Source organism: Heterodontus francisci, chromosome 15 (genome assembly GCF_036365525.1).
Source record: "Heterodontus francisci isolate sHetFra1 chromosome 15, sHetFra1.hap1, whole genome shotgun sequence".
NCBI classification, from domain to species: Eukaryota; Metazoa; Chordata; class Chondrichthyes; order Heterodontiformes; family Heterodontidae; genus Heterodontus; species Heterodontus francisci.
The window spans coordinates 91,670,598-91,697,289 of record NC_090385.1 but is presented as its reverse complement, the minus strand read 5'-3'; the positions used below and the strand labels follow the sequence as shown (position 1 = coordinate 91,697,289).

The 26,692-nt window shown below is 43.3% G+C and overlaps 1 protein-coding gene across 2 annotated transcripts in view; it reads left to right on the top strand.

Moving 5' to 3' along the window:
- Positions 1–26,692, top strand: part of LOC137377791 (sodium- and chloride-dependent neutral and basic amino acid transporter B(0+)-like) — a 97,385-nt gene that overhangs the window by 54,605 nt on the left and 16,088 nt on the right. The window contains exons 11-13 of one of the 2 annotated variants that reach the window (XM_068047848.1): positions 13,616–13,715; positions 22,926–23,035; positions 23,141–23,311. In XM_068047848.1, coding sequence (XP_067903949.1) covers positions 13,616–13,715; positions 22,926–23,035; positions 23,141–23,311 — 381 coding nt within the window. Of the gene's footprint in view, positions 1–13,615; positions 13,716–22,925; positions 23,036–23,140; positions 23,312–26,692 lie in introns of those variants that run through there. The other variant, XM_068047849.1, reaches the window with a different exon arrangement.

Here is a 26,692-nt window from a genome sequence, read left to right as displayed (position 1 = left end):
TGATCTTGGCTCGGAAGATCAAGATGTAGAATCAGTTTCTGTGGAGATAAGACATAGCAAGGGAATGAAGTCACTGGTGTGAGTATTTTATAGGCCCCTAACAGTAGCCACACTGTAGGATAGAGTATAAATCAAGAAATAATTGGGGATTGTAAGAAGGTAATGCAATAATCGTGGGCGATTTTAATCTTCATATACATTGGATAAATCAAATTGGCAAACATAGCCTTGAGGACGAGTTTATAGAGTGTATTCGCAGCAGTTTCATAGAACAATACATGGTGGAACCAACCAGTGAACAGGCTATGTTAGACCTGATAATGTGTAATGAGGCAGCATTAATTAATGATCACATAGTAAAGGGCCCTCCAGGGAAGACTGATCATCGCATGATAAATTTTTACGTTCAGTTTGAGGGTGAGAAACTTGGATCTGAAAATCATGTCTTAAACTTAAATGAAAGCAATTAGAAAGATCTGAAGACAGAGTTGGCTGAAGTAGACTGGGAAAATAGATTAAAAGGTAAGACATTAGATATGCAGTGGCAGATATTTAAGGAGATATTTCATAACTCTCAACAAAGATATATTCCATTGAGAAAGACTCTGCAAGAAGGTTGAACTATGGCTAACTAAGGAAGTTAAGGATGGTATCAAATTGAATGAAAAGGTTTACAATGCTGTGAAGTTTAGTGGTAGGCCAAAAGATTGGGAAGATTTTAGAAACCAGCAAAGGATAACTACAAAAAAGAGGGAGAATTTAAAATATGAGAGTAACCTAGCAAGAAATATAAAAAAAGATAGTAAAAGCTTCTGCAAATATACGAAACAGAGGAGAGTAACTAAAGTAACTGTTGGTCCCTTAGAGGAGGAGACTGGGAATTAATAATGGGAAACAAGGAAATGGCAGAGACTTTGAAAAAGTAGTTTATATGTCTTCATGGTAGATGACACTAAAAGCATTCCAGGAATAGTGGAAAATCATCGGGCAAAAGGGAGGGAGGAACTTGAAACAGTCACTATCACTAGAGAAAAAGTACTAGGAAAACAAACAGAACTAAAGACTGACAAGTCCCCTGGATTTGATGGCCTGTATCCGAAGGTATTGAAAGAAGTGGCTGCAGAGATAGTGGATGCAATTTAATAATCTTCCAAAATTCCCTAGATTCTGGAAAGGCCCAAGCGGATTGGAAAATCGCAAATGTCACACTCCGATTCACGAAAGGAGGTGGACAGAAAGCAAGATACTATAGGCCAGTTTGCCTAAAGTCTGTTATTGGGAAAATGCTGGAATCCATTATTATGGAAGTCAGAGCAGGACATCTAGAAAATCATAATACAAACAGAGTCAACATGGTTTTATGGAGGCACAATGGTGTTTAACAGATTTATTAGAGCTCTTTGAGGATGTATCAATCAGGGTGGATAAAGGAGAACCAGTCGACATAGTGTATTTGAATTTCCAAAGGGCATTTGATAAGCTGCCACGTACAAGGTATAAGAATTCATGTTGTTACAGGTAATATATGAACGTGGGCAGAGGGTTGGCTTACTAACAGGAAACAGAATGACTGGATAAATAGGTCATTTTCAGTTTGGCACACTGTAAATACTGGGGTGCCACAGGGATCACTGCTGGGGCCCCAAGTATGTACAATCTATAATCTATATTAATGACTTCTGTGACAGGACCAGGTGCATTGTAGTCAAATTTGCCAACAATACAAAGATGGGTAAGAAAGCAAGTTCTGAAGAGGACACAAAGTGTCTGCAACAGGATACAGATAAGTTACGCAAGTGGGAAAAATTGGCAGATAGAGTATAATATGGGAAAATGTGAGGTTATCCACTTATGGAGGAATAATAAAAAGGCAGAATATTATTTAAATAGAGAGAGACTACAGAATGCTGCAGTACAGAGGGATCTGGGTGTCCTCGTACATGAATCACAAAAAATTAATGTGCAGGTACTGCATGTAATTAAGAAGGCAAATGGAATGTTGGCCTTTATTGCAAGGGAACATAGGAAATAGGAGCAGGAGTAGGCTATTTGGCCCATCAAGCCTGCTCCACCATTCAGACAGTTCATGGTTAATCATCTACCTCTCCGCCATTTTTCCCCACTATCCCCATATCCCTTGATGTCATTAGTATCCAGAAATCTATCAATTTCTTTCAATGATTGAGCTTCCACAGCCGTCTGGGGTAGAGAATTCCAAAGATTCACCACCTTTTGAGTAAAGAAATTCCTCCTCATCTCAGTCTTAAATTGCCTTCCCCTTATTCTGAGTGGTCTACCATTTATTCTGAGGGGGATAGAGTATAAAAGGGGGATGGAGTGTAAAAGTAGGAAAGTCTGGCAACAACTGTGCAGGGTATTGGTGAGACTGCACCTAGAGTACTGCGTACAATTTTGGTCTCCTTATTTAAGGAAATATATACTTGCTGGTGTGTGATCGCCTTTAAGAGTGATGTTCCTTTAAGATCTTAGTATGCTAATGAGCTTAAATACCAAGATTTAGTCATGTGACTGGAAGCCAGAGTCACTCTGCAACTGTAGCACCCTGGAGGCAAGTTCTGTAAACAGTTAGCTCTCAACTGCATATAATAGTTCAGATGTAATAAACCTGTTTAAGATCTTCATCATATCTAGACTCCAAGTATCTCATTTATGTTGCATCAGACAACATAAAGAACTCAGTATATGGTGGCAGCTGTGGTGTGAAAAAAAAAGTCTAAGTTGTACACCACAGGTAAAACACCTTTGAAAACGTCCTCCCTACAGCCATTAGAGAGAAAGTTAAAAAATAAATACTGGCTCAAACAGTGGAACAATGAACTTACCTCAAGCTGTAGAAGACAGAGCACGGAATGACAGGCTGCAAGTAAATCGTGTGAGTCATTGTGCCAACAGGTGTGGGATACTGCTTAAAAAAAAAAGCTTTGAAGTCCTTCAAAAGATCAATTCTTTTCAACAGCTCCCTGTAAAAACAAACGGGGAAGACCCAGCTCCCTTCCCAGGCTGATCAAGGTCGGCACCTTTACAGGAGGTGTCCATTAGAAAAAGCATGGAAAAACCTGCATCCTAGGGTCGCAGTGTGCCAAACTGCAGAACCTTCTTACGTGCAGCCAAAGTTTTTAAAAAAATTAAACCAACCGAGCGTCAATACGAGCTTCCATTTACAAAGCCACAGTAAAAAAACTCATAAAACCATTCAAACATGGATAACATAAACAAACTGTTGCAGCTATTCCATAGTTGTGTAAACAAACCAACTTAAGTGCTGCAAAAACAAACTCTAGAAGCAAGATAAACACAGAGCACTTTCAAATATCTGCTGCTGTCAATCAAAGCAGCTAGTCTAAATAACAGAGTTTCTTAAAGGGGAAACAGTGAGGAGTCATAGAACAAGACTTAAGAGTAAGTTTTAAATCAAAAGAACAGCAGAAAGATGGATACCAAATCTCCCAGCATGAACTGGAGGCCATTAATATCCTATCTGAGTTTAACATTTTTAAACAAAGAATGCAGTTATGCTTATAGACCATGTAATTGTAGAACTGGAGAAATAGGCGATAAAAATACGAATAGCAGTTTGAAATGAGAGAATACACAGAATCAATATCTTTAGATTATCTGAAGAAGGTCAGAAAGATCCTGCAAAGATATGGAATGTGATAGAAGATCAGCTCTGATTACGAGTGAATTTTCTAATTTACTGCCTGGAATTGATGTCCTACAGGCAACAGCAACAGGAATCAATAGACCAATTCATCAGTAGATTCCATAGTAAGGGAAACAAATGTGATTTCTCAGAAAATGAGATGTCAGAACAACTAATGGAGCTAAGTGATTGAATCAACACCCATTGAAGCATTTCAGAAAGACCTCTTGGGAAAAAGAAAGGTCACAGTATTGATGCGCTGCTGGAAGATGGCAGGAAATATGAACCCATTGTAGCTGAACGACAGCATCTGCAAGCATTAGGTGTAGCCAACATTATCACCTCCATAACCAAATTGAAAAGAGCAAGCAAGTGGTGTGGTAAGTGCGGTCTGTCCCGTTCACTGTGAAGTTATCCTCCATTTCAAGACCTGTGCAAGGCATGCGGTGCAAAAGGGCACTGGGCTCGCCTAGGCAAGAATTCTTGCTCCAAAGACATGGCCAGAAGTCACAGCAGGACACAGACAAACAGATGACAGGTACAGCAGCAGGGCAACATCAGCAAGGAAAGAGCCAGGAACCTGCAAAAACGCAATCCAATACATGAGGTCCACAGCAAAACAGACCTAAGATAAGACCGAGAGAGAAGCAATGTTCAGCCAGAAGATGAACAGATGTTTCACATTGTGAACCTGACACATGGAGCTGAATTTTACTGATGCCCGGACACCGGGGGTTGTGGTGGGGGGGCAGGGAAAATCCTTCCGGGAGAGACCCGCCATGGGCCTCAACGCTGGGAAGGCCCTACCCCATTTTACCGCCCACCCCAGCCACTCGGCAAAAGAAAACATAATTTAATATATTAGTAAAACTTAATGAATGCATATTAACCTCCCTTTCAAGGATGGCCATCCCGCGCTGATATTCCAGCTGGTGGCTGGAAGTTCTGCTCCTTCGGATCGAGGTGTAACACTGGTCGGGAGGGGGGAGGAATGAACCTTTCAGGGAGAGAGGTGGGGGAATGGCAGCAATGAATGCAACTGTTTGAGAGGTTGGTGGGAAGGGTTTCAAGGTTAAAGTAATGAACGTTCAGGGGGGAAAGTTTGTGATCCGAAATTAAATTTTTTGTGGGGGAGAGGACAAATAAACAAATGGATAATTCAGTGGGAGGGTAGCTGAGGAGTTTGGAAGTGTAAATAAAAGTTTATTTTAATAGTTTATACAACCTATCACTTTAAGCATTAAAATCCAACGTATGGGCCAGAAGCCGTTTAAATATGACGCCAACACCAGTACGGTGGCGCCAGATGCTGTTACCGGGGAGGGAGCACTCGCCCCTCTATGTCATCAGCGGCAGATGTTCCACCCCCTCCATGTTAATGAGCGCCAAAGATCGCAGCGGTTATGCGGCACACGTCTTGCACATGCGCCACACACTTTTTGAAGCTCACCGCCGAGAATGGCGGTGAGCTGTATATATCCAGCCCATCAGGGTTAAGATTGACACCAGAGTTGGTGCAAATATCCTCCCAGTCCGAATCCTGAAGGATATGTACTGGAGTCATTGGAAATCAGTGATACAACAGAAAATTGCAAAGCATACAATGGGTCGCCCATTCCTTGCACTGGAACACTGACAATGCAATGCTGCTATGGCAAGTCAGCATGGAAACCAAAAATATTCTACCTGGTAGACACGAATGTACCAGCAGTGGCAGGACTACCAGCATGTAAGGACCTCAACATCATGACCATCCATAAGATGGTCATTACAAATTTGTACCCATTACAAAGAAGAGAACAAGGGTACCCGCATTGAGTCAGTCCATGACTGTTATGAAGGCCCCCACCTGCCAAGAATGAGGAATATTAATTTTGTCAGATGAACATTGCTTTTAAACTTGCTGGGAAGAAGAGAAGGCCTGTTACAAGGGCTGCTAGATACTTAGCTGAAAAACATTTTCATACTTACAGTGTTTGTGGAGACAAAAGGACCAATCCCTGACACATTCAACCTACAATGGATTTTGATCACTATACATTGAAGGTGTAAAGAAGAGAATCCCAGAGACTGTTAAGGTGATATAATCCACAAAAGCCAGGACTGGTTAACCCAGCTGGTCATATGACCAACTGGCTGGTCCAGGGTTTTTTGAACGAGCCACAGAGTTTTTGAAATCAAAAAACGCTGTTTGCTCCTGGAGTGAGAAAACCTCTCCTGTCTGCTCCCATCTTTTTCTCACATACCTCTGGACTCATTAAGGACACATGAGCTTCAAGAGAGAAAAGTCTCCTACATTGAACAAGGATTAAGAAGAATACTGGGCCTCAACAAAAAGGAAGACAATCAAGAACTTTACAGAGAGCTCAAAGAACAGTAACCAAATCCATCTTCAGATATTGCCTCAAACTTTTCCACTTTATTTCTTCTGCTCTTTTCTGTCTCTATCTGCATGTGTGTATCGCCTATGCATGCTAGCTTGGGCGCGTCATGTATCCATTGGCGTTAACCGAATTAGAGGTTAAGTTTAATACAGTTCAACCTTTTTTCTTTAAACCTAAGAAAACCTGTTTGGCTAGTTTCTTTGCCTTATAATTGGAAGTTAGTGAACAAGGATTCACTAAGGGGGAGCTAAAAGAAAGCGGTGTGTTTAAAATTAAACCCTGTTATGGTAAGACCAGGTGAATTCTGAGAGGGAACCCTAGACCCCTTTCTCACCTGGTCATAACAATGACCTACAATGAATGCACCGGACAGGTTCGATGCCATAAGAAAGTTCAAAGGGGACTCCATACTGCAAATCAGAGAGGATGCAATTCCATCAATCGACCCTCCCAGGAAGTGCAGCATGCACATACAAGAAAAGTTTAAGCACGAGTTACGTAACATGGAACACAATGGCATCATCCGCGGTGTCCATCATCACAGACTGGTGCAGCTCAATTACATGCATATTGAAGAAGGATGGAGCAATCAGGATATGTTTAGATCCGAGGCATCTAAACCTCTCCCTAAAGAGATACCCCCAGAAGATTTCAATACTAGAGGAACCGAGTTCATAGGAGCCAAATTATTCTCCAAGTTGGATGCTAAACATGGATATTGGTCTGTACACCTAGCTAACGAATCTCAAAAAGTCACTACCTTCAGGACACCATTTGGAAGATATTGCTTCCAGAGACTACTCTTTGACTTTTCTGTCGATCAGGATCTGTTTCAGAAATATATGGACAGAATTATAGAAAACATGCCTGGCTGCATATGCATTGCTGATGATATTGCAGTAATGGGCAAAACCAAGAAGAGCATGATCAAAATCTCCATTCACTGATGGCAGTAGCTCATAGCGAAGGGCTAAATTTTCACAGCAAAAAGTGCCAGGTGAATGTACGTCAGTTCAATTTCTTTTGGCTCCATCTATTCCAGTTGCAGAATCCATCCTGACCCAGGCAAAATGAAGATGTAAGGCATACGCCTACCCCACAGGACAAGGAAGACCTCCAGAGATGTGTTGGTTTTTCCATCTTCTTGTCACCTTACATTTGAATTTTTTTTGACAAAGCATCATCGCTGAGAGAGCTCCTAAAGAAAGATGTACCGTTTGTTTGGCAGGGGGACCATCAGTATACGTTGGAGTCTCTCAAACAAGTATTGTCAGCAGAAACCTGCACCCTGCAGTCCTACAATCCAAGGAAGAAGACAACCCTGGAAGCTGACACCTCAGTGAAAGGGCTAGGAGCATACATCCTACAGGATGGCAAACAAATTGCATTCAAGTCCAAATATTTCTCCTCAGCACAGTCTAATTACTCAAACATAGGGTGTGAAACACTTGCTCTGGTGTTTGGAATCACAAGGTTTCACACCTACCTGTTTGGTAAGCAGTTTCTGGTGGAATCCGACCATAAACCACTGGAGATGATCTGGCGCAAACCATTGACAAGTCACTACCTCGACAACAGCAGCTCGTAGTGAAAGTACAGGGGTACGACTTCAATGTCTGTTACAAACCTGGTGCCAAAATGGTCACCTCGGATACGCCGAACCCGAGTGTTATGACCAGGTGAGAAGTGGGTCTGAGATTTCCCCTCAGCCTTTGCCTGGTTTAACTGTAACATGTTTTAGCTCCCCCTTCAGTGAGTCCTTGTTCACTGCTCCAATTGTCAGGCAAAGAAATCAGATAGGTTTCCTTAGATTTAAATAAGAAAGGTGGAAGTTTATTAATCTTAAACTCTAATCCAGTTAATGACTATGAATATGCAACGTGACCACGCTAGCATGCATACGCGATAAACACACATGCAGATAGAGACAGAAAAAGTAGAAAAGAATAAAGGGGAACAATTTGAGGCAATATCTGTTAGGTATTTACTGTTCTTTAAGTTCAATGTGGAGTCTTTGGTTGCCAGTAAATCCTGCTGTTCATTGGGCCCAGTTCACGCTTAAACTTGTTTTGATGTAGGAGTCTTTTCTCTCTTGAGGTTTACGTGTCTTCTGTGTGTCCAGTGGCTTGGGAGAAAGCGAGAGACAAACACAGCCAGGCGAGAGACTTGCTTCTTCCAGCTTCAGTTGCGAACTGCCTTCTGAATTCAAACTGTCCTGTGGCTAGTTCAAAAAACCTGGACCGGCCAGTTAGTCATGTGACCAGCTGGTATAACCAATCCTGGCTTTGTGGATTGCATTATCTTAGCAGGCCCTGGAATGCGCTTCCTTATACCTTCAATGTCTGGTGTTCAAAATCCATTTGGGTTAATTGGAGCAGGGAATAGTCCTTCATCTCCACAAGCAGTGTCTCTTAGTATGCAAATGTCCTTCCAGCCCAGTGTCTGGTGATCTTCAAACAAGTCATTTCTTCACTCCAGCAATAGTTTAAAATCAATGTTTATATGACGGAATTAATATGCCTCATTCTTGGCAGGTGGGGGCCTACATGACACCAAGTCAGAATAAAGACGTTCCACTGGATCTACAAGTAGACAGTATGGACATCAAAGTGGAAGATGTGCTCAAGATCAATTTATTGCATTTTGGTCAGCACAAATGTTACCAACTACAATCAGAAACAGCCAATGACCCACAGCTGAAGGCCCTGTGGAGAGTCATCATAGAAGGTTGGCCCGACATGGTGAAAGAGGTGTCAGAAGCCTTCAGATGCTTTTGGCCTTACAGAGATTAACTCGGTATCTCAAGAAGTATCACCTTCAGGGAAAACAAGTGATTGTGCCCAAAGCTCTCCAACAGGACATCTTGTCACAACTTCACCAAGGTCATATGGGCATAGAGCAAAAAAGACGTCTGGCACAAGACACTGTTTATGGCCAGGGATCAATAACAAAATCAAAAGGTTAGCAAGGATGTGTGAGGCTTGCCAGAGCCACCAGCAGCAACAGTAAAGAACCTCTACACCCTCACGAGATTCCGTCAGTCCCTTGGTCCAAAATCACCACTGATCTATTTTCTGTTAATGGAGAAGACTTTATCTTAGTCACTGACTATTTCGCCCAATTTCCATTTGTTAGTCAGGTAAAAGACACTTCAAGCACAGTCATCACAGACACATTAAGTGCCATATTCAGTCTATTCGGTGCACCTGAAGAAATAATTTCTGACAATGAGCCACAGTTTACGGGCAAACCTTTCGGGGTTATGTGTGCCAAATGGGTTGTAAACCATGTGATGTCCTCAGCACATTACCCTAGATCTAATGGTCTCTCTGAGTGAATGGTTCACACAGTCAAAGCACTTATCTTAAAGTGTAGGACAAGAAAACAAGATTTTCGTGTTGCCATGCTCCACCTCAGAGCTGCAGCTATGGCTATGGGTTTACCGTCACCAGCAGAGATCATGTTTGGCAGACAAGTGCAGATGACTCTGCCAAGCCATCATCTGTCCAAATTCTCCAAGATGCAGGAGACAACGCTCGACAAGCAGGGGAGAATGAAGATGGTGCATGATCAACACACAGGGGCAGAACTAACTCAACTTCATGTAGGACAAAAGGTCAGGGTCATACACCCCACAATGAGAACATGGTTACCCGCAGAGGTATCCGGGGTGTGAAGTGAGCCTACATCCTATGAGATTACAACATCTAGCAGAGTGGTGTTGAGAAGGAACCAAATCCAACTGAGAGAGATGTGCAGTACTCCAATTGCACATGGCGGACTCGAGGGAACATGCTCCGATGGTGGGGGTATGACAGATCAACAGAACGGCAGCCAATGCTTTGACAACACGTCTGCAAACCCAGGACAGCCAAGGGTGAAATCCACATCCTCAGAAGGTTAGACCATAACCTGATCTGGAAGAGTTGTCAAACCACCTGCATGCCTCTGCATGTGTAAAGTTCATAATCTCTATCCATGTGTAAATAATTTTGATGTTATCTAATTTTATGTATTTTTACTTGTTGCATATGAGACTCATCTTTTGAGAGAAAGGGAATGTTGTATGATTGTCTTTAAGATCTTAGTATGCTAATGACCTAAGTACCAGGATGTAGTCGTGTGAATTGAAGCCAGAGTCACTGTTCAACTGTAACACCCAGAGTAAGGTTCTGTACATAGTTTGCTCTGTACTGTATATAATAGTTTAACTGTCATAAACCTGTTTGAAATCTTTAGCATAACTGAACTTCATGCATCTCATTTATGTTGCATCAGACAACATAAAGAACTCATTACACTTGCATTGGAGGCAGTTAAGAGAAAGTTTATGAGTTTGATTCCTGGGAGGAGGGAGTTGGCTTATGAGGAAAGGTTGAGCAGGCTGGGCCTGTACTCATTGGAGTTTAGAAGAATGAGAGGTGATCTCATTGAAACATAAAAGATTTTGAGGGGCTTGACAAGGGAGATTCTGAGAGGATGTTTCTCCCCGTGGAGAATCTAGAACTAGGGGGCACAGTTTCAGAATACGGGCTCTCTCATTTAAGATGGAGATGAGGAGGAATTTATTCTCTCAGAGGGTCATTAATCTTTGGAACTCTCTATCACGGAGAGCAACGGAGGCTGGGTCATGGAACATATTCAAGGCTGAGTTGGACAGATTTTGATTTACAAGAGAGTCAAAGGGGGAGGCAGGAAAGTGGAGTTGAGGCCATGGTCAGATCAGCCATGATCTCATTGAAAGGTGGAGCAGGCTCGAGGGGCTATATGTCCTGTGACTGCTCCTATTTCTTATTTTCTTATGTTCTTGTTTATCAGCAGGTCAGCATGCGAAGGGGATACTTACCTCTGTGCGGAGATAGGAAGGGTATAAGACATGGAAATTGTGGCGCTCTTGTGGAAAGCAATCTCAGAACGATAAAGTATAACATGATCGGAAAGTTAAAAAAACCTAAGATCAACTGTTAATTACAAGACTTTTAAATTTGATTAAATAAAGGAGTAGCTGAAACAAGTAAACTGAAGGTAGTTGTACAACCCTGCAGTACAACATGAGTGAAATATCTTTAAAAGTATAATTCAGAGCATTCAGTATAAATATATTTCCAAAAACAGCATGCTCAGAATAAATCAAATAACAACAACTTATATTTATATAGCACCTTAAATGTAATAAAATGTCCCAAGGCACCTCACAGAGGCATTTTGAAACAAAACTATGACATCAAGCCACATAAGGAGATATTAGGCCTGATGACCAAAAGCTTGGTCAAAGAGGCAGGCTTCAAGGAATGTCTTAAAGGAGGAAAGAGAGGCAGAGGGGCAGAGAGATTTAGGGACGGAATTCCAGCATTTAGGTCCTAGGCAGCTGAAGGCACAGCCAGCAATGGTGGAGCGATTAAAATCGGGGTGCTCAGGAGGCCAGAACTAGATGAGTGCAGATATCTCGGAGGGTTGTGGGACTGGAGAAGCTTACAGAGATAGGGAAGGTTGAGGCCATGGAGGGATTTGAAAACAAAGATTCAAAATTTATAATCAAGGTGTTGCTTGACTAGGTCAACAATCACAGGAGTGATGTTGAACAGACTTGGTGTGAGTTAAGATGAGCTAACAGAGATTTGGATGACCTTGAGTCTACGGAGGGTGGCATGTGGGAGACAACCAGGTGTGGGTTGGAATAGTGATGTTTAGAGATAATGAAGGCATGAATGAGGGTTCAGCAGCAGATGAGCTGGGACAGGGGCCATATTATGGAGGTGGAAAAAGGTGGTCTTAGCGATGGTGCAGCTATGTGGTTGGAAGCTCATCTCAAGGTTAAACATGACAGCGAGGTTTGAACAGTCTGGTTTAGTCTCAGACAGTTGCCAGGGAGAAGGGTATAGTTGGTAGCTACGGAATGAAGTGTGGAGCACGGAAAAGACAATGGCTTCAGTCTTCCAAATATTTAATTGGAAGAAATTTCTGCTCATCCAGTACTGGATGTTGGATAAGCAGTCTGATAATTTGATAACAATGCAGGAGTCAAGAGAGTCAAAACCAGTAACAAAAACAAGAAATGCTGGATTCACTCAGCAGGTCTGGCAGCATCTGTGGAAAGAGAAGCAGAGTTATTTGTCAGTTCCGAAGAAGGGTCACTGACCCGAAACGTTAACTCTGGAGGTGAGAAATCGGGGATGGCTGTTAAATTTCAGAAAGCTTGTCGTGGAAGGATGATGCTGGAGCCTATCTTTACTCAGTTTCACATTTATTGTACATTGCAAAAGGATTACAAACTTACAGCTCCTCACTCAAAGAGCTCTGTGAAGCACTGACAGTCATTGTGATGGAAGAAATGAACACTGGAGTTGAAAGCATACATACTTCATGAATGATGTTGAAACAGCTGAGAAAGAAATGGAACAAGACTTAGGGATCATAGCTGTCTCAATGCTAAACATATCCAACCAATGCAGATCAGAAGTAACAAAGTCAAAAACAATGTTTAACTACATCATCACAACTGTAGAATATAAATTATAGGAGGTGATCATCAAGCTTTATAGTACTCTGGTCAAACCCCACCTTGACGAGAATCACAGAATCATAGAAAGTTTAAGGCACAGAAAGAGGCCACTTGGCCCACTACTGCATCCAGTTCCTCTAAGTAAGAGAGACAGACATTCAAACACTGGAGGCTGTGATGAGAAGACCCACAAGGCTGATCCCCAGTATCAGGGCTCTGAGTTATGAGGAAAGACTGGAGAAATTTGGCTTTTCAGCCTGGAGGTTGGGTATCTGAGATGTGATCTTATGAAGAAATATAAGTTTGATAAATATATTATGAATAGTGAAACTATGGAACTAGGGAGCATGGCTTCAAACTAGGAAAGGTAATTTGACAGCTGATATCAGGAAATTCCTCAACACACAAAGAGTGATCTATGTGTGGAACTAATTTCTCATCGAGGAGACTAAAACCTTGGAATCATTAAAGAAACAAGTAAATGCTGCAATGTCGGGATGTTGGCAAATTCTTAATGGCAGAATAAAGATGGACTGAAAGACCTTCATCATCCACAATTATATTGTGGTCTCTAAACTGACAGTAGCACTTACCCACATAACCATGGTAACTGAACACAATTAGGCCAGAAATGGCAGATTCAATTTAAATAAAGGGAAATATAATGAAGGGAGAGAGTTCTTGGGGGTTTTCATGGACGTGTCATTAATACTCTCAGCACCACATTCCCAGGCTGTTAAAACATGAGACAGGGTGTTTAGATGCAGAACAAAGAACATAACTTATACATCCAGAGAGGTATTTGACTCTTTTGAGAGCACATCTGGAGTATTGCATGCAACTTTGTTCTCCTCATTTCAAAAAGGATATTGAGCCACTGATGGGGTGCAGAAAACAGCTACACAGTTGACTGCAGAACTTAAAGGAATGAGGAAAAATTGAGCAGACAAGTTAGAATTGGGTGTTTTGTAGTTAATTAAAAGTATAAGTTTTTCATAGCCCTTTAATTTCTTATTTTCGAATGTTTGAGTTTTGTAACATTTCTAACTTTCCATTTAATTTTAGACTGGGATTTACTGGTTACATTTAGTGGATTATTTCTGTACTGGATGGATTCTCATTACAATAACTCTGCTGGAACTCATTGGTCTAAGCTGGATCTATGGTGAGTACAACGGGAAAAACACAGAAACAAAATAAAATAATTCAATTAAAAAGTACTTGTGTGGATCTTCATGTCTCTTTAGTAAAACCAAGAAAATGAATTGGGTTTTGCGGTGTAGAATAGCAAATGGATCCCAGAAGAAACATCATGAACACACTGAAGTAGAGCCTGTCTGAAGATGAAGAGAATTCAAGTTCCCTCTCCTGAGTTGTCAAAGATCTTTCCCCATTAAGTGCCAAAATCCAATAAAAGGCAGGTAGTGCCTTCTGCACCCTTCACTTATGATTCCCTTGCTCTTGCTGGGTTACAACCGCTTGATGTTGGGGTCAATTTTGTTGCAGCCATTTTCCTGTTAATTGCTAATGGGGATGTTGTTCAAATCTCTTCATCCTGAGTTATAGAGTCATAGAGTCATAGAGTTATACAGCACAGAAACAGGCCCTTCGGCCCAACGTGTCTGTGCCGACCATCAAGCACCCATCCAATCTAATCCCATTTTCCTTCACTTGGCCCGTTGCCTTGTATGCAATGGCATTTCAATACTTCTTAAATGTTGTGAAGGTTCCAGCCTCTACTGCCCCTTCAGGCAGTGTGTTCCAGATTCCAGCCACCTTCTGGGTGAAAAAACTTTTCCTCAACTCCCCTCTAAGCCTCCTGCCCCTTACCTTAAATCTATGCCCCCTGGTTATTGACCCCTCCGCTAAGGGAAAAAGTTTCTTCCTATCTATCCTATTAATGCCCCTCATAATTTTGAATACCTCAATCATGTCCCCCCTCAGCCTTCTCTGCTCCAAGGAAAACAACCCGAGCCTACCCAGTCTCTCTTCGTAGCTGAAATGCTCCAGCCCAGGCAACATCCTGGTGAATCTCCTCTGCACCCTCTCCAGTGCAATCACATCCTTCCTATAGTGTGGTGACCAGAACTGTACACAGTACTCCAGCTGTGGCCTAACCAGCATTTTATATAGCTCTAACATAATCTCCCTGCTCTTATATTCTATGCCTCGGCTAATAAAGGCAAGTATCCCATATGCCTTCCTGACCACCTTATTGACCTGTGCTGCTGCCTTCAGTGATCTATGGACAAGTACACCAAGGTCCCTCTGACCCTCTGTACTTCCTAGGGTTCTACCATCCATTGTATATTCCCTTGCCTTGTTAGTCCTCCAAAAATGCATCACCTCACAGTTCTCAGGATTAAATTCCATTTGCCACTGCTCCGCCCATCTTACCAGCCCACCTATATCGTCCTATACTCTAAGGCTGTCCTCCTCAATATTTACGACACCACCAATTTTCCTGTCATCTGCGAACTTACTAATCAGACCTCCTATATTCATTAATGTACACGACAAACAGTAAGGGTCCCAGCACCGATCTCTGCGGTACCCCACTGGCCACAGGCCTCCATTCACAAAAACAACCCTCGACCATCACCCTCTGCCTCCTGCCACTAAGTCAAATTTGGATCCAATTTTCCAAATTACCCTGGATCCCATGGGCTCTTGCCTTCTTAACCAATCTCCCATGCGGGACCTTATCAAAAGCCTTACTGAAGTACATGTAGACTACATCAACTGCTTTACCCACATTTACACATCTCGTCACCTCCTTGAAAAATTCAATCAAATTTGTTAGACACAATTTTCCCCTGACAAAGCCATACTGACTATCCCTGATTAATCCCTGTCTCTCCAAGTGGAGATTAATCCTGTCTCAAATTTTTCCAATAATTTCCCTACCACTGACGTTAGACTCAACGGCCTGTAACTACCTGGTCTATCCCTGCTACCCTTCTTGAATAATGGTACCACATTCACTGTCCTCCAGTCCTCTGGTACGTCTCCTGTGGCCAGAGAGGATTTGAAAATTTGTGTAAGAGCCCCTTCTATCTCCTCCCTTGCCTCACATAGCAGCATCTCATGGGATACATCTCATCTGGGCCTGGGGATTTATCCACCTTTAAGCCAGCTAATACAGCTAATACTTCCTCCTTTTCAATTCTAATTTGTTCAAGTATATCGCAATCCCCTTCCCTGATCACTACACCTACATCTTCCCTCTCCATAGTGAGCACAGATGAAAAGTATTCATTCAAAACCTCACCTATGTCCTCCGGCTCCACACATAGATTGCCTCTTTGATCCTTAATGGGCCCCACTCTTTCCTTATTTATCCTCTTGCCCTTAATATACTTATAAAACACCTTGGGCTTTTCTTTTATCTTGTCTGCCAGTGTTTTATCATGCCCCCTCTTCGCTCTCCTAATTACTTTTTTTATGTGCCCCCCTACACTTCCTATTCTCCTCTAGGACGTCCGCTGTTTTCAGCGCTCTGAATCTGCCATAAACCTCTTTTTTTCCCCTTATCCAATCCTCTATATCCCTTGACATCCAGGGTTCCCTTGACTTGTTGGTCCTACTCTTCACCCTTACGGGAACATGTTGGACCTGAACCCTCACTACTTCCTTTCTGAATGACTCCCACTGGTCTAGACTCTCTGATGTAGACTTTCCTACAAGTAGCTGCTCCCAGTCCACTTTGGCCAGATCCTGTTTTATCATATTGAAATCGGTCTTCCCCCAATTCAGTACCTTTATTTCCAGTCTATCTTTGTCCTTTTCCATAACAATCTTAAATCTGACAGTGTTATGGTCACTATCCCCGAAATGCTCCCCCACTGACACTTCTACCACTTGTCCAGCTTCATTCCCTAGGATTAGGTCCAGTACTGCCCCTTCTCTTGTAGGACTATCTACGTACTGGCTCAAACAGCTGTCCTGAATGCACTTAAAGAATTCCACCCCCTTTAAGCCTTTTCACTATCACGATCCCCTCTAATTTCGGGGAAGTTGAAATCCCCTACTATTATTACCCTTTTATTTTTGCACCTGTCTGAGATTTGCCTGCATATCTGCTCCTCTATCTCTCCCTGACTGTTTGGAGGCCTGTCGTACACTCCCAGCCAAGTGATTGCCCCCTTTTTGTTTTAAGGTTCTACCCATATGGCCTCATTAGAGGAGCCTTCTAAGATATTATCCCTCCTTACTGCAGTAATCAACTCCTTAATCAACTGTACAATGCCACCTCCTCTTTTACCCCCTCCCCTATCACATCTTTAGAATTATAATTAGAACATTACAGCGCAGTACAGGCCCTTCGGCCCTCGATGTTGCGCCGACCTGTGAAACCATCTGACCTACACTATTCCATTTTCATCCATATGTCTATCCAATGACCACTTAAATGCCCTTAAAATTGGCGAGTCTACTACTGTTGCAGGCAGGGCGTTCCACGCCCCTACTACTCTCTGAGTAAAGAAACTACCTCTGACATCTGTCCTATATCTATCACCCCTCAACTTAAAGCTATGTCTCCTCGTGTTTGCCATCACCATCCGAGGAAAAAGACTCTCACTATCCACACTATCTAACCCTCTGATTATCTTATATGTCTCTATTAAGTCACCTCTCCTCCTCCTTCTCTCCAATGAAAACAACCTCAAGTCCCTCAGCCTTTCCTCGTAAGACCTTCCCTCCATACCAGGCAACATCCTAGTAAATCTCCTCTGCACCCTTTCCAAAGCTTCCACATCCTTCCTATAATGCGGTGACCAGAACTGCACGCAATACTCCAGGTGCGGTCTCACCAGAATTTTGTACAGCTGCAGCATGACCTCGTGGCTCCGAAACTCGATCCCCCTACTAATAAAAGCTAACACACCATATGCCTTCTTAACAGCCCTATTAACCTGGGTAGCAACCTTCAGGGATTTATGCACCTGGACACCAAAATCTCTCTGTTCATCTACACTACCAAGAATCTTCCCATTAGCCCAGTACTCTGCATTCCTGTTACTCCTTCCAAAGTGAATCACCTCGCACTTTTCCGCATTAAACTCCATTTGCCATCTCTCAGCCCAGCTCTGCAGCCTATCTATGTCCCTCTGTACCCTACAACATCCTTCGGCACTATCCACAACTCCACCGACCTTAGTGTCATCCGCAAATTTACTAACCCACCCTTCTACACCCTCTTCCAGGTCATTTATAAAAATGACAAACAGCAGTGGCCCCAAAACAGATCCTTGCGGTACACCACTAGTAACTAAACTCCAGGATGAACATTTGCCATCAACCACCACCCTCTGTCTTCTTTCAGCTAGCCAATTTCTGATCCAAAGCTCTAAATCACCTTCAACCCCATACTTCCGTATTTTCTGCAATAGCCTACCATGGGGAACCTTATCAAATGCGTTACTGAAATCCATAGACACCACTTCCACTGCTTTACGCTCATCCACCTGTTTGGTCACCTTCTCGAAAAACTCAATAAGGTTTGTGAGGCACGACCTACCCGTCACAAAACCGTGCTGACTATCGCTAATGAACTTATTCTTCTCAAGATGATTATAAATCCTGTCTCTTATAACCTTTTCCAACATTTTACCCACAACCGAAGTAAGGCTCACAGGTCTATAATTACCAGGGCTGTCTCTACTCCCCTTCTTGAACAAGGAGACAACATTTGCTATCCTCCAGTCTTCCGGCACTATTCCTGTCGACAATTACGACATAAAGATCAAGGACAAAGGCTCTGCAATCTCCTCCCTAGCTTCCCAGAGAATCCTAGGATAAATCCCATCTGGCCCAGGGGACTTATCTATTTTCACACTTTCCAAAATTGATAACACCTCCTCCTTGTGAACTTCAATCCCATCTAACCTAGTAGCCTGAATCTCAGTATTCTCCTCGACAACATTTTCTTTCTCTACTGTAAATACTGACGCAAAATATTCATTTAACACTTCCCCTATCTCCTCTGATTCCACACACAACTTCCCACTACTATCCTTGATTGGCCCTAATCTAACTCTAGTCATTCTTTTATTCCTGATATACCTATAGGGTTTTCCCTGATCCTATCCGCCAATGACTTCTCGTGTCCTCTCCTTGCTCTTCTTAGCTCTCCCTTTAGATCCTTCCTGGCTAGCTTGTAACTCTCAAGCGCCCTAACTGAGCCTTCACGTCTCATCCTAACATAAGCCTTCTTCTTCCTCTTGACAAGCTCTTCAACTTCTTTCGTAAACCACGGCTCCCTCGCTCGACAACTTCCTCCCTGCCTGACAGGTACATACTTATCAAGGACACGCAGTAGCTGCTCCTTGAATAAGCTCCACATTTCGATTGTTCCCATCCCCTGCAGTTTCCTTCCCCATCCTACGCATCCTAAATCTTGCCTAATCGCATCATAATTTCCTTTCCCCCAGCTATAATTCTTGCCCTGCGGTATATACCTGTCCCTGCCCATCGCTAAGGTAAACCTAACCGAATTGTGGTCCCTATCACCAAAGTGCTCACCAACTTCTAAATCTAACACCTGGCCGGGTTCATTACCCAGTACCAAATCCAATGTGGCATCACCCCTGGTTGGCCTGTCTCCATACTGTGTCAGAAAACCCTCCTGCACGCACTGGACAAAAACTGACCCATCTGAAGTACTCGAACTATAGTATTTCCAGTCGATATTTGGAAAGTTAAAGTCCCCCATAACAACTACCCTGTTACTCTCGCCCCTGTCGAGAATCATCTTCGCTATCCTTTCCTCTACATCTCTGGAACTATTTGGAGGTCTATAAAAGACTCCCAATAGGGTGACCTCACCTCTCCTGTTTCTAACCTCGGCCCATACTACCTCAGTAGACGAGTCCTCAAACGTCCTTTCTGTCGCTGTAATACTCTCCTTGATTAACAATGCCACACCCCCCCCCTCTTTTACCATCTTCTCTGTTCTTACTGAAACATCTAAATCCTGGAACCTGCAACATCCATTCCTGCCCCTGCTCTACCCATGTCTCTGAAATGGCCACTACATCGAGATCCCAGGTACCAACCCATGCTGCAAGCTCACCCACCTTATTCCGGATGCTCCTGGCGTTGAAGTAGACACACTTTAAACCAGGTTCTTGCTTGCCAGTGCCCTCTTGCGTCCTTGTAACCTTATCCCTGACCTCACTACTCTCAACATCCTGTACACTGGCACTACAATTTAGGTTCCCATCCCCCTGCTGAATTAGTTTAAACCCCCCCGAAGAGCACTAGCAAATCTCCCCCCCCAGGATATTGGTACCCCTCTGGTTCAGGTGAAGACCATCCTGTTTGTAGAGGTCCCACCTACCCCAGAAAGAGCCCCAATTATCCAGGAAACCAAAACCCTCCCTCCTGCACCATCCCTGCAGCCACGTGTTCAACTCCTCTCTCTCCCTATTCTTCGCTTCGCTATCACGTGGCACGGGCAACAACCCAGAGATAACAACTCTGTTTGTTCTCGCTCTAAGCTTCCACCCTAGCTCCCTGAATTTCTGTCTTAAATCCCCATCTCTCTTCCTACCTATGTCATTGGTGCCTATGTGGACCACGACTTGGGGCTGCTCCCCCTCCCCCTTAAGGATCCCAAAAACACGATCCGAGACATCACAAACCCTGGCACCTGGGAGGCAACATACCAACCGTGAGTCTCTCTCGTTCCCACAGAACCTCCTATCTGTTCCCCTAACTATGGAGTCCCCAATGACTAATGCTCTGCTCCTCTTCCCCCTCCCCTTCTGAGCAACAGGGACAGACTCTGTGCCAGATACCTGTACCCCATTGCTTACCCCTGGTAAGTCGTCCCCCGCAACAGTATCCAAAACGGTATACCTGTTGTTGAGGGAAACGGCCACAGGGATCTGAAGATTCTATACCCTGGGATATTGAGCTGTCAGTCCTGTCCCTCCCTCAACCATGTCTCAGTGATAGCAATAATATCATATTCCCATATGTTAATCAACAGCCTGAATTCATCTGCTTTACTTGTAAGACTCCATGCATGAAAATAAATGCAATCCAGCATTGCATTAATTGCTTGAGCCTTAACAGGTCTATATTTACTCTGCCTTCAAAGAACAAAGAACAAAGAACAGTACAGCTTTGGAACAGGCCATTCGGCCCTTCAAGCCTGCACCGATCTTGATGCCTGCCTAAACTAAAACCTTCTGCACTTCCAGGGACCGTATCCCTCTATTCCCATTCTATTCATGTATTTGTCAAGATGCCTCTTAAATGTCGCTATTGTATCTGCTTCCACCACCTCCACCGGCAGCAAGTTCCAGGCACTCACCACCCTCTGTGTAAAGAACTTGCCTCGCACATCCCCTCTAAACTTTGCCCCTTCCAGACTGACTTAGCTTCTCTTCTATATTTGAATGTACATCACCCCGTGCTGTGTTTCCACTCTGTATCCCATCCCCCTGCCAAATTAATTTAATCCCCGCCCCCATCCCCCCCCACCAACAGCACTAGCAAACCTCCCAGCAAGGATGTTTGTTCCGTTCCGGTTCAGGTGCAACCCGTCCGACTTCTACAGGTCCCACCTATGCCAGAAACAGGCCCAGCGATCCAGGAAACTAAAGCCCTCCCTCCTGCACCACCTCCTCAGCCATGCATTCATCTACTCTATCTTCCTATTCCTATACTCACTTGTCTGTGGCACCGGGAGAAACCCAGAGATTACAACCTTTGAGGTCCTGCTTTTTAATCTGCTATCTAGCTCTCTAAATTCTTTTTGCAGGACCTTATCCCTCTTTCTACCTATGTCATTGGTACCAATGTTGACCACGACCTCCAGCTGTGCATCCTCACCCTTCAGAATACTCTGTAGCCGCTCAGTGATATCCATGACTCTTGCACCAGGGTGGCAACATACCATCCTGGAATCATGTTTGCGACCACAGAAATGCCTATCTGATCCTCTAACCTTCAAATCCCCTGCCACTATTGCTCTCTTGTCCATTTTTCTCCATCCCAGCACAGCTGAGTCACCCATGACGTTCCGGTCATGACTCTCACTGCACTCTACAGAGGAACCCTCCTTCCCATCGGTACTCAGAACTGAACACCGGTTAGAAAGTGGGATGTCCTTTGGGAACTCCTGTACTACCTGCCCTGACTTTTTTGTCCATCCAGCAGCCACTGAGTTCCCCCCCCACCCACGACTGTGCTCGCCTAGGCACCAGGTTGGCTACCTCCTGAAACATGCCATCCACATAGTCCTCCACATCGCGGATGCGCCACAGTGACTGCAGCCGCGGCTCGAGCTCTGAAACCCGAAGCTCAAGCTTCTGCAACCGGGGACACTTTCTGCAGACTTGTTTGCCAAGGTCACATGGCACGTCCACAGCTTCCCACATTGCACAGGAGGCACATTCCACTTGGCCGAGCTGCCCCGCCATTACTTAACTTTACAATGAAAACTTGCTAGTGTAATAACTTACCAGCTATTTACAATCAGCTTTTATCCCCTGGACCTTTGAAACTGAGAAAGAAAGAGACCAAAGAGCACCTTCCACTGCCCCCAGCCAACGAAAATACCCATATGCAACTTACAGCCTCACTCCGTGCAAACACACTGGTATGGCTAGTAATTACGAATAATTTACAGGTAGCTATCCTAGGGCTTTAATTTAAAAGGAACCTTTTTTTTACTCCAATCTATCTCAGCTATCCACAGGCAATAACAGCTGCCGCCCACTGACCAATCAGCGTACAGAATTTCAGTGATGTCGCTATTAGATTTTTAAATTAATCCAAACAGAGCGCGTGCAGTAACAGTCAGAGAGCCTGAATGCTGCCCTGGCGTCAGGTAAATGAAGGGCCTCGAGCCCCGCTCTTTCTTTTATAGCTCTTAAGCCCTGTTCCTTCCAGGTCTACCGCTGCCCCGGATGTCAGGTAGTTGTATATCTGTTTACCACTTGACTCAGTCAGTTACCAGTTTCTCCCAATGATCAAGGTGGTTGGAACAACAGGTCAGACTCTGCTTCAGTGTGTTCATGATGTTTCTTCTGGGATCCATTTGCTATTCTTCAACTCCTGACAAAAGGCTCACTTTGATCGTCCATCCTCCCCCATTCTGATAACAGGGACCTGTCCATCTCAGCATGGATATGAAACATGGGCCTTTCCTAGAGTGAGTTCTTCAGGATTTGTACAAACATTTTACTTTCACAGGCAATCAGGTTGGTGACAGGAACAGTTTAGTCATCCTGTTTGAAATCAGGATTTAACCTATTTATTAGTAACCCCCTGTATGAGATGAACTTCTGGAGTAAACCAGCTGCCCTGAAGACAGAACAAACCAAGTGATTGTGTCTCTCTGTCTTCTTGTTGTTCACAGGGATAAACAGATTCATCAAGGACATTGAGATGATGATTGGCGAAAGGAATTGGCTCTTCTGGCTGTGGTGGAGAGTGTGTTGGTTTTTCATTTCTCCATGTTTGCTGGCAGTAAGGAGATGTTACATCTTTTAATGATCTCAACTGAAAATAATCAAGCTGCTGACATTCTCTCATTCTGTACCTGATCTTGTTTTGTGATTTCATTTCATTCAGGTAATCTTAATCTGGTCCTTAGCAACATTTGCCCCACCAACATATGGACCTGTTGAGTATCCTGTCTGGGCAACAGCACTTGGCTGGTGTATGATAATCTTCTGTATTATGTGGATCCCCATTGTCGCCATTGTGAGAGTTTCCCAGTCTGAGGGCTCCACCTTGTGCCAGGTAACAAAATACTTTGATATCCTTTAAAGATTAAGGAACAGAGGGTGCAAAATTGACCTCCATAGTGACAGTAGTTTCAATGTTACAATTTTGGAACCAAAATTTCATCCGTGCAGCTTCCATGCATTTCCGGTGTGGCCCACGCCCGAATGCCATCTTGGTAAGGGCATTGGAATGGTGCTGAACATTGTACAGTCATCGGCGAACATCCCCACTTCTGAACTTATGATGAAGGGAAGGGCAAGGGACTCGGTGAGTTGCTCTTGCAGGGAGCTGGCACAGACACAATGGGCTAAATGGCCTCCTTCTGTGCTGTAACCATTCTATGATTCTCTGATTAGCGCACAAGTGATGAATGTGTGCTGGAATTAATAGGAGAGCGGGGTGTGGTGGGTTCAGGTGAAGGGAGGTGTGGCAAGTTTTACAGAACTCCACCACATCTTTGTGGAGTTTTTTTTAAATTCATTCATGGGATGTTGGCCAGGCCAGCAGTTATTGCCCATCCCTAATTGTCCTTGAGAATATGGTGGTGAGCTGCCTTCTTGAACCGCTGCAGTCCATGGTGACCTGCCTTGCTACAATGGAAACACACAGGTTTTTGGGCTTCACTCCTGCTCTCAGCACCTTTCTTTTTCGCCTGAGGAGGGCCCCCTGTGTGTCCAGCTTTCCCTTCTCACCCATAGCTGTTCAGGCTCCTATCACCCTCCCACCTTTTATCCTTTTTGTGGCAGTGACGAGGGAAGGGTTTTCCTTGGGGTAAGGGCTTATGGACAAGCGTAAATTCATCAGTGAGGATTGCGGCCTGCCTGGCTCTTGGAACCTTTTGTTCCTCTATGTGAGTTTTAATGGAAAGGGGGAACGAGTTGTTGAACTCTGCAAGAAGAATGACTCTCTGAGGTTTTCATATGTGGGCTGTATCTTAAGTGACCATACCCACTGGTCAAAAGAAAGCCGCTTAACTCTTTCAAACTTGAGGTAAGTTTGTTCAGGCTGCTTTTGGAAGGTTCAGAATTTTTGGTGGTATGACTCCGGAACGAGCTAATAAGTGCCCAGGATAGCAGTTTTAGTCATCTCATAGTCTGATGAACTCTTATCTGCCAACAGTGAATTTTTCTCATGGGCTTTTCCAGTTAGTTTGCTTTGCAATAACAGAGTCCAGCTGTCTGCCAGCCACTTCAGCTGTTTTGCTGTTTATGGTCCAAGATGGCTTTGAACATTTTGCCATTAGAAATTAAGCTGTTTACAAATACATGAAGCATTGTCCTGGATGCAACCTTGTTAGACATGCATTGCCAATTCTATGTCCTGGAATGTGAGGTATTTCAATGCAATCTGGTGGCCATCTTGGCTGCCTGCTTTTTAAAAGTTAACTGTAGGATCCCAGCTCCTTTTTAAAAATGTAATGTCGGTTTGTCACCAATTAATTAAACATTTTCATTTGGTATGGCTTGTTTTCTTGACAGTCACATAGTAAAGGATCTTCCAGGGAAGAGTGATCATAACATGTTGGAATTTCAAATTCAGTTTTTAGGGTGAAATACTTTGGCCTGAAACTAGCGTCTTAAACTTAAATAAAAACAATTATAGATGTATGAATACAGAGTTGTCTGAAGTGGACTGGTGAAATAGATTAGAAGGGAAGATAATAAATAAGCAGTGGCTGACATTTAAGGTGATATTTCATGATCCTCAACAAAGATATATTCAGTTAAGAAAGAAAGACTCCATGAGAAGGATGACCATCCATGGCTAACAAAAGAAGTCAAAGATGGTATCAAATTAAAAGAAAGGGTATACAATTTTGCAACGAAGAATAGCGATAGGCCAGAAGTTTGAGAAAATTTTAGAAACTAGCAAAGGATGACTAAAAAAAAGAGAATAGATTATAAGAGTAAATGAGCAAGAAATCTACAAAACAGATAAATATATAAAATGGAAGAGAATAGCTAAAGTAAATGTTGGCCCATTGGAGAATGAATCTTGGGAAATAATAATGGGAAACAAGGAAATGGCAGAGTCTTTGAAAAAATATTTTGTATCTTTCTCCATGGTAAAACATCCCATAATAGTAGAACATCCGGGGCAAAAGGTAGGGAAGAACATAAAACAATCATTCAATTCTGATGAAACATCATAGACCTGAAACATTAACTGTTCTTGTCTCTCCACAGATGCTGCCTGACCTGCTGAGTATTTCCAGCACTTTCTGTTTTTATTTTAGATTTCCAGCATCTGCAGTATTTTGCTTTTATATTTAAACAATCATTATCAGTTGAGAAAAACTACTAAGCACACATATGGGACTAAAGGCTGACAGGTCCACTGGGTCTGATGGCCTGCATTTTAGGGTCTTACAAGAAGTGGCTGCAGAGATAGTGGATACAATGGTTGTAATCTTCCAGAATTCTTTATGTTCGAGAAGGTTCCAGTGGACTGGAAAACTATAGGCGAGTTTACCTAACATCAGTCATTGGGAAAATGCTGAAATCCATTATTAAGGAAGTAGAAGCAGAACATTTGGAAAATCATAATACAATCAAGTGGAGTCAACATGGTTTCATGAAAAGGAATGTATATTTGATAAATTTACTAGTTCTCTTGTAGAATGTATTGAACAAGGTGAATAAAGTGGAACCAGTAGATGTAGTGTATTTGGATTTCTGGAGATGCTGAAGAGGCCAGAGTTAGAGGACCGCAGATGTCTCAAAGGGCTATCGGGCTGCAGAGAATGCAGTGATAGGGAGAGATGTGGCCATGGAGGGTTCTGATAGCAAGAGTGAGAATTTTTAAAATCGAGGCATTGCTTCAATGGGACCCAATGTAGGTCAGCGGGAAACAGGAGTGATGGGTGAACAGAGCTTAATGTGATTTAATCCACAGGCAGCAGAGTTTTGGAAGACCCCAGGTTAATGGAGGGTAGAATGTGAGAGGCTGGCCAGGAGTGTGTTGGAATTGTCAAGTCTAGACATAACAAAAACATAGATGAGGGTTTCAGAAGCAGATGAGCTGAGGTAGCACGGAGGGAAATCGTACATTTTTCAGGGGTGAATATAGGTGATCTTACTGATGGTGCAGATATGTTGTCAGAAGCTCATCTCGGAGTCAAATATGATACCAAGGTTGTGAATGTCTTTGTTTAGCCTCAGACAGCTGCCAGGGAGGGGATGGATTCAGTGGCTATGGAACAGATTTTGTAGCGGGGACCAAAGACAGTGGCTTTGGTCTTCCCAATATTTGATTGAAGGAAATTTCTGTTCATCCAGTACTGGCTGACTCAGCAGTCAATCATCAGAAAGCTAGAAAAATGTTGTAACCAACAATTTGTGGACATTTACACAGTTTCTCTGGGAATTTAGCCAATCATTCAATTATTATTTTAAA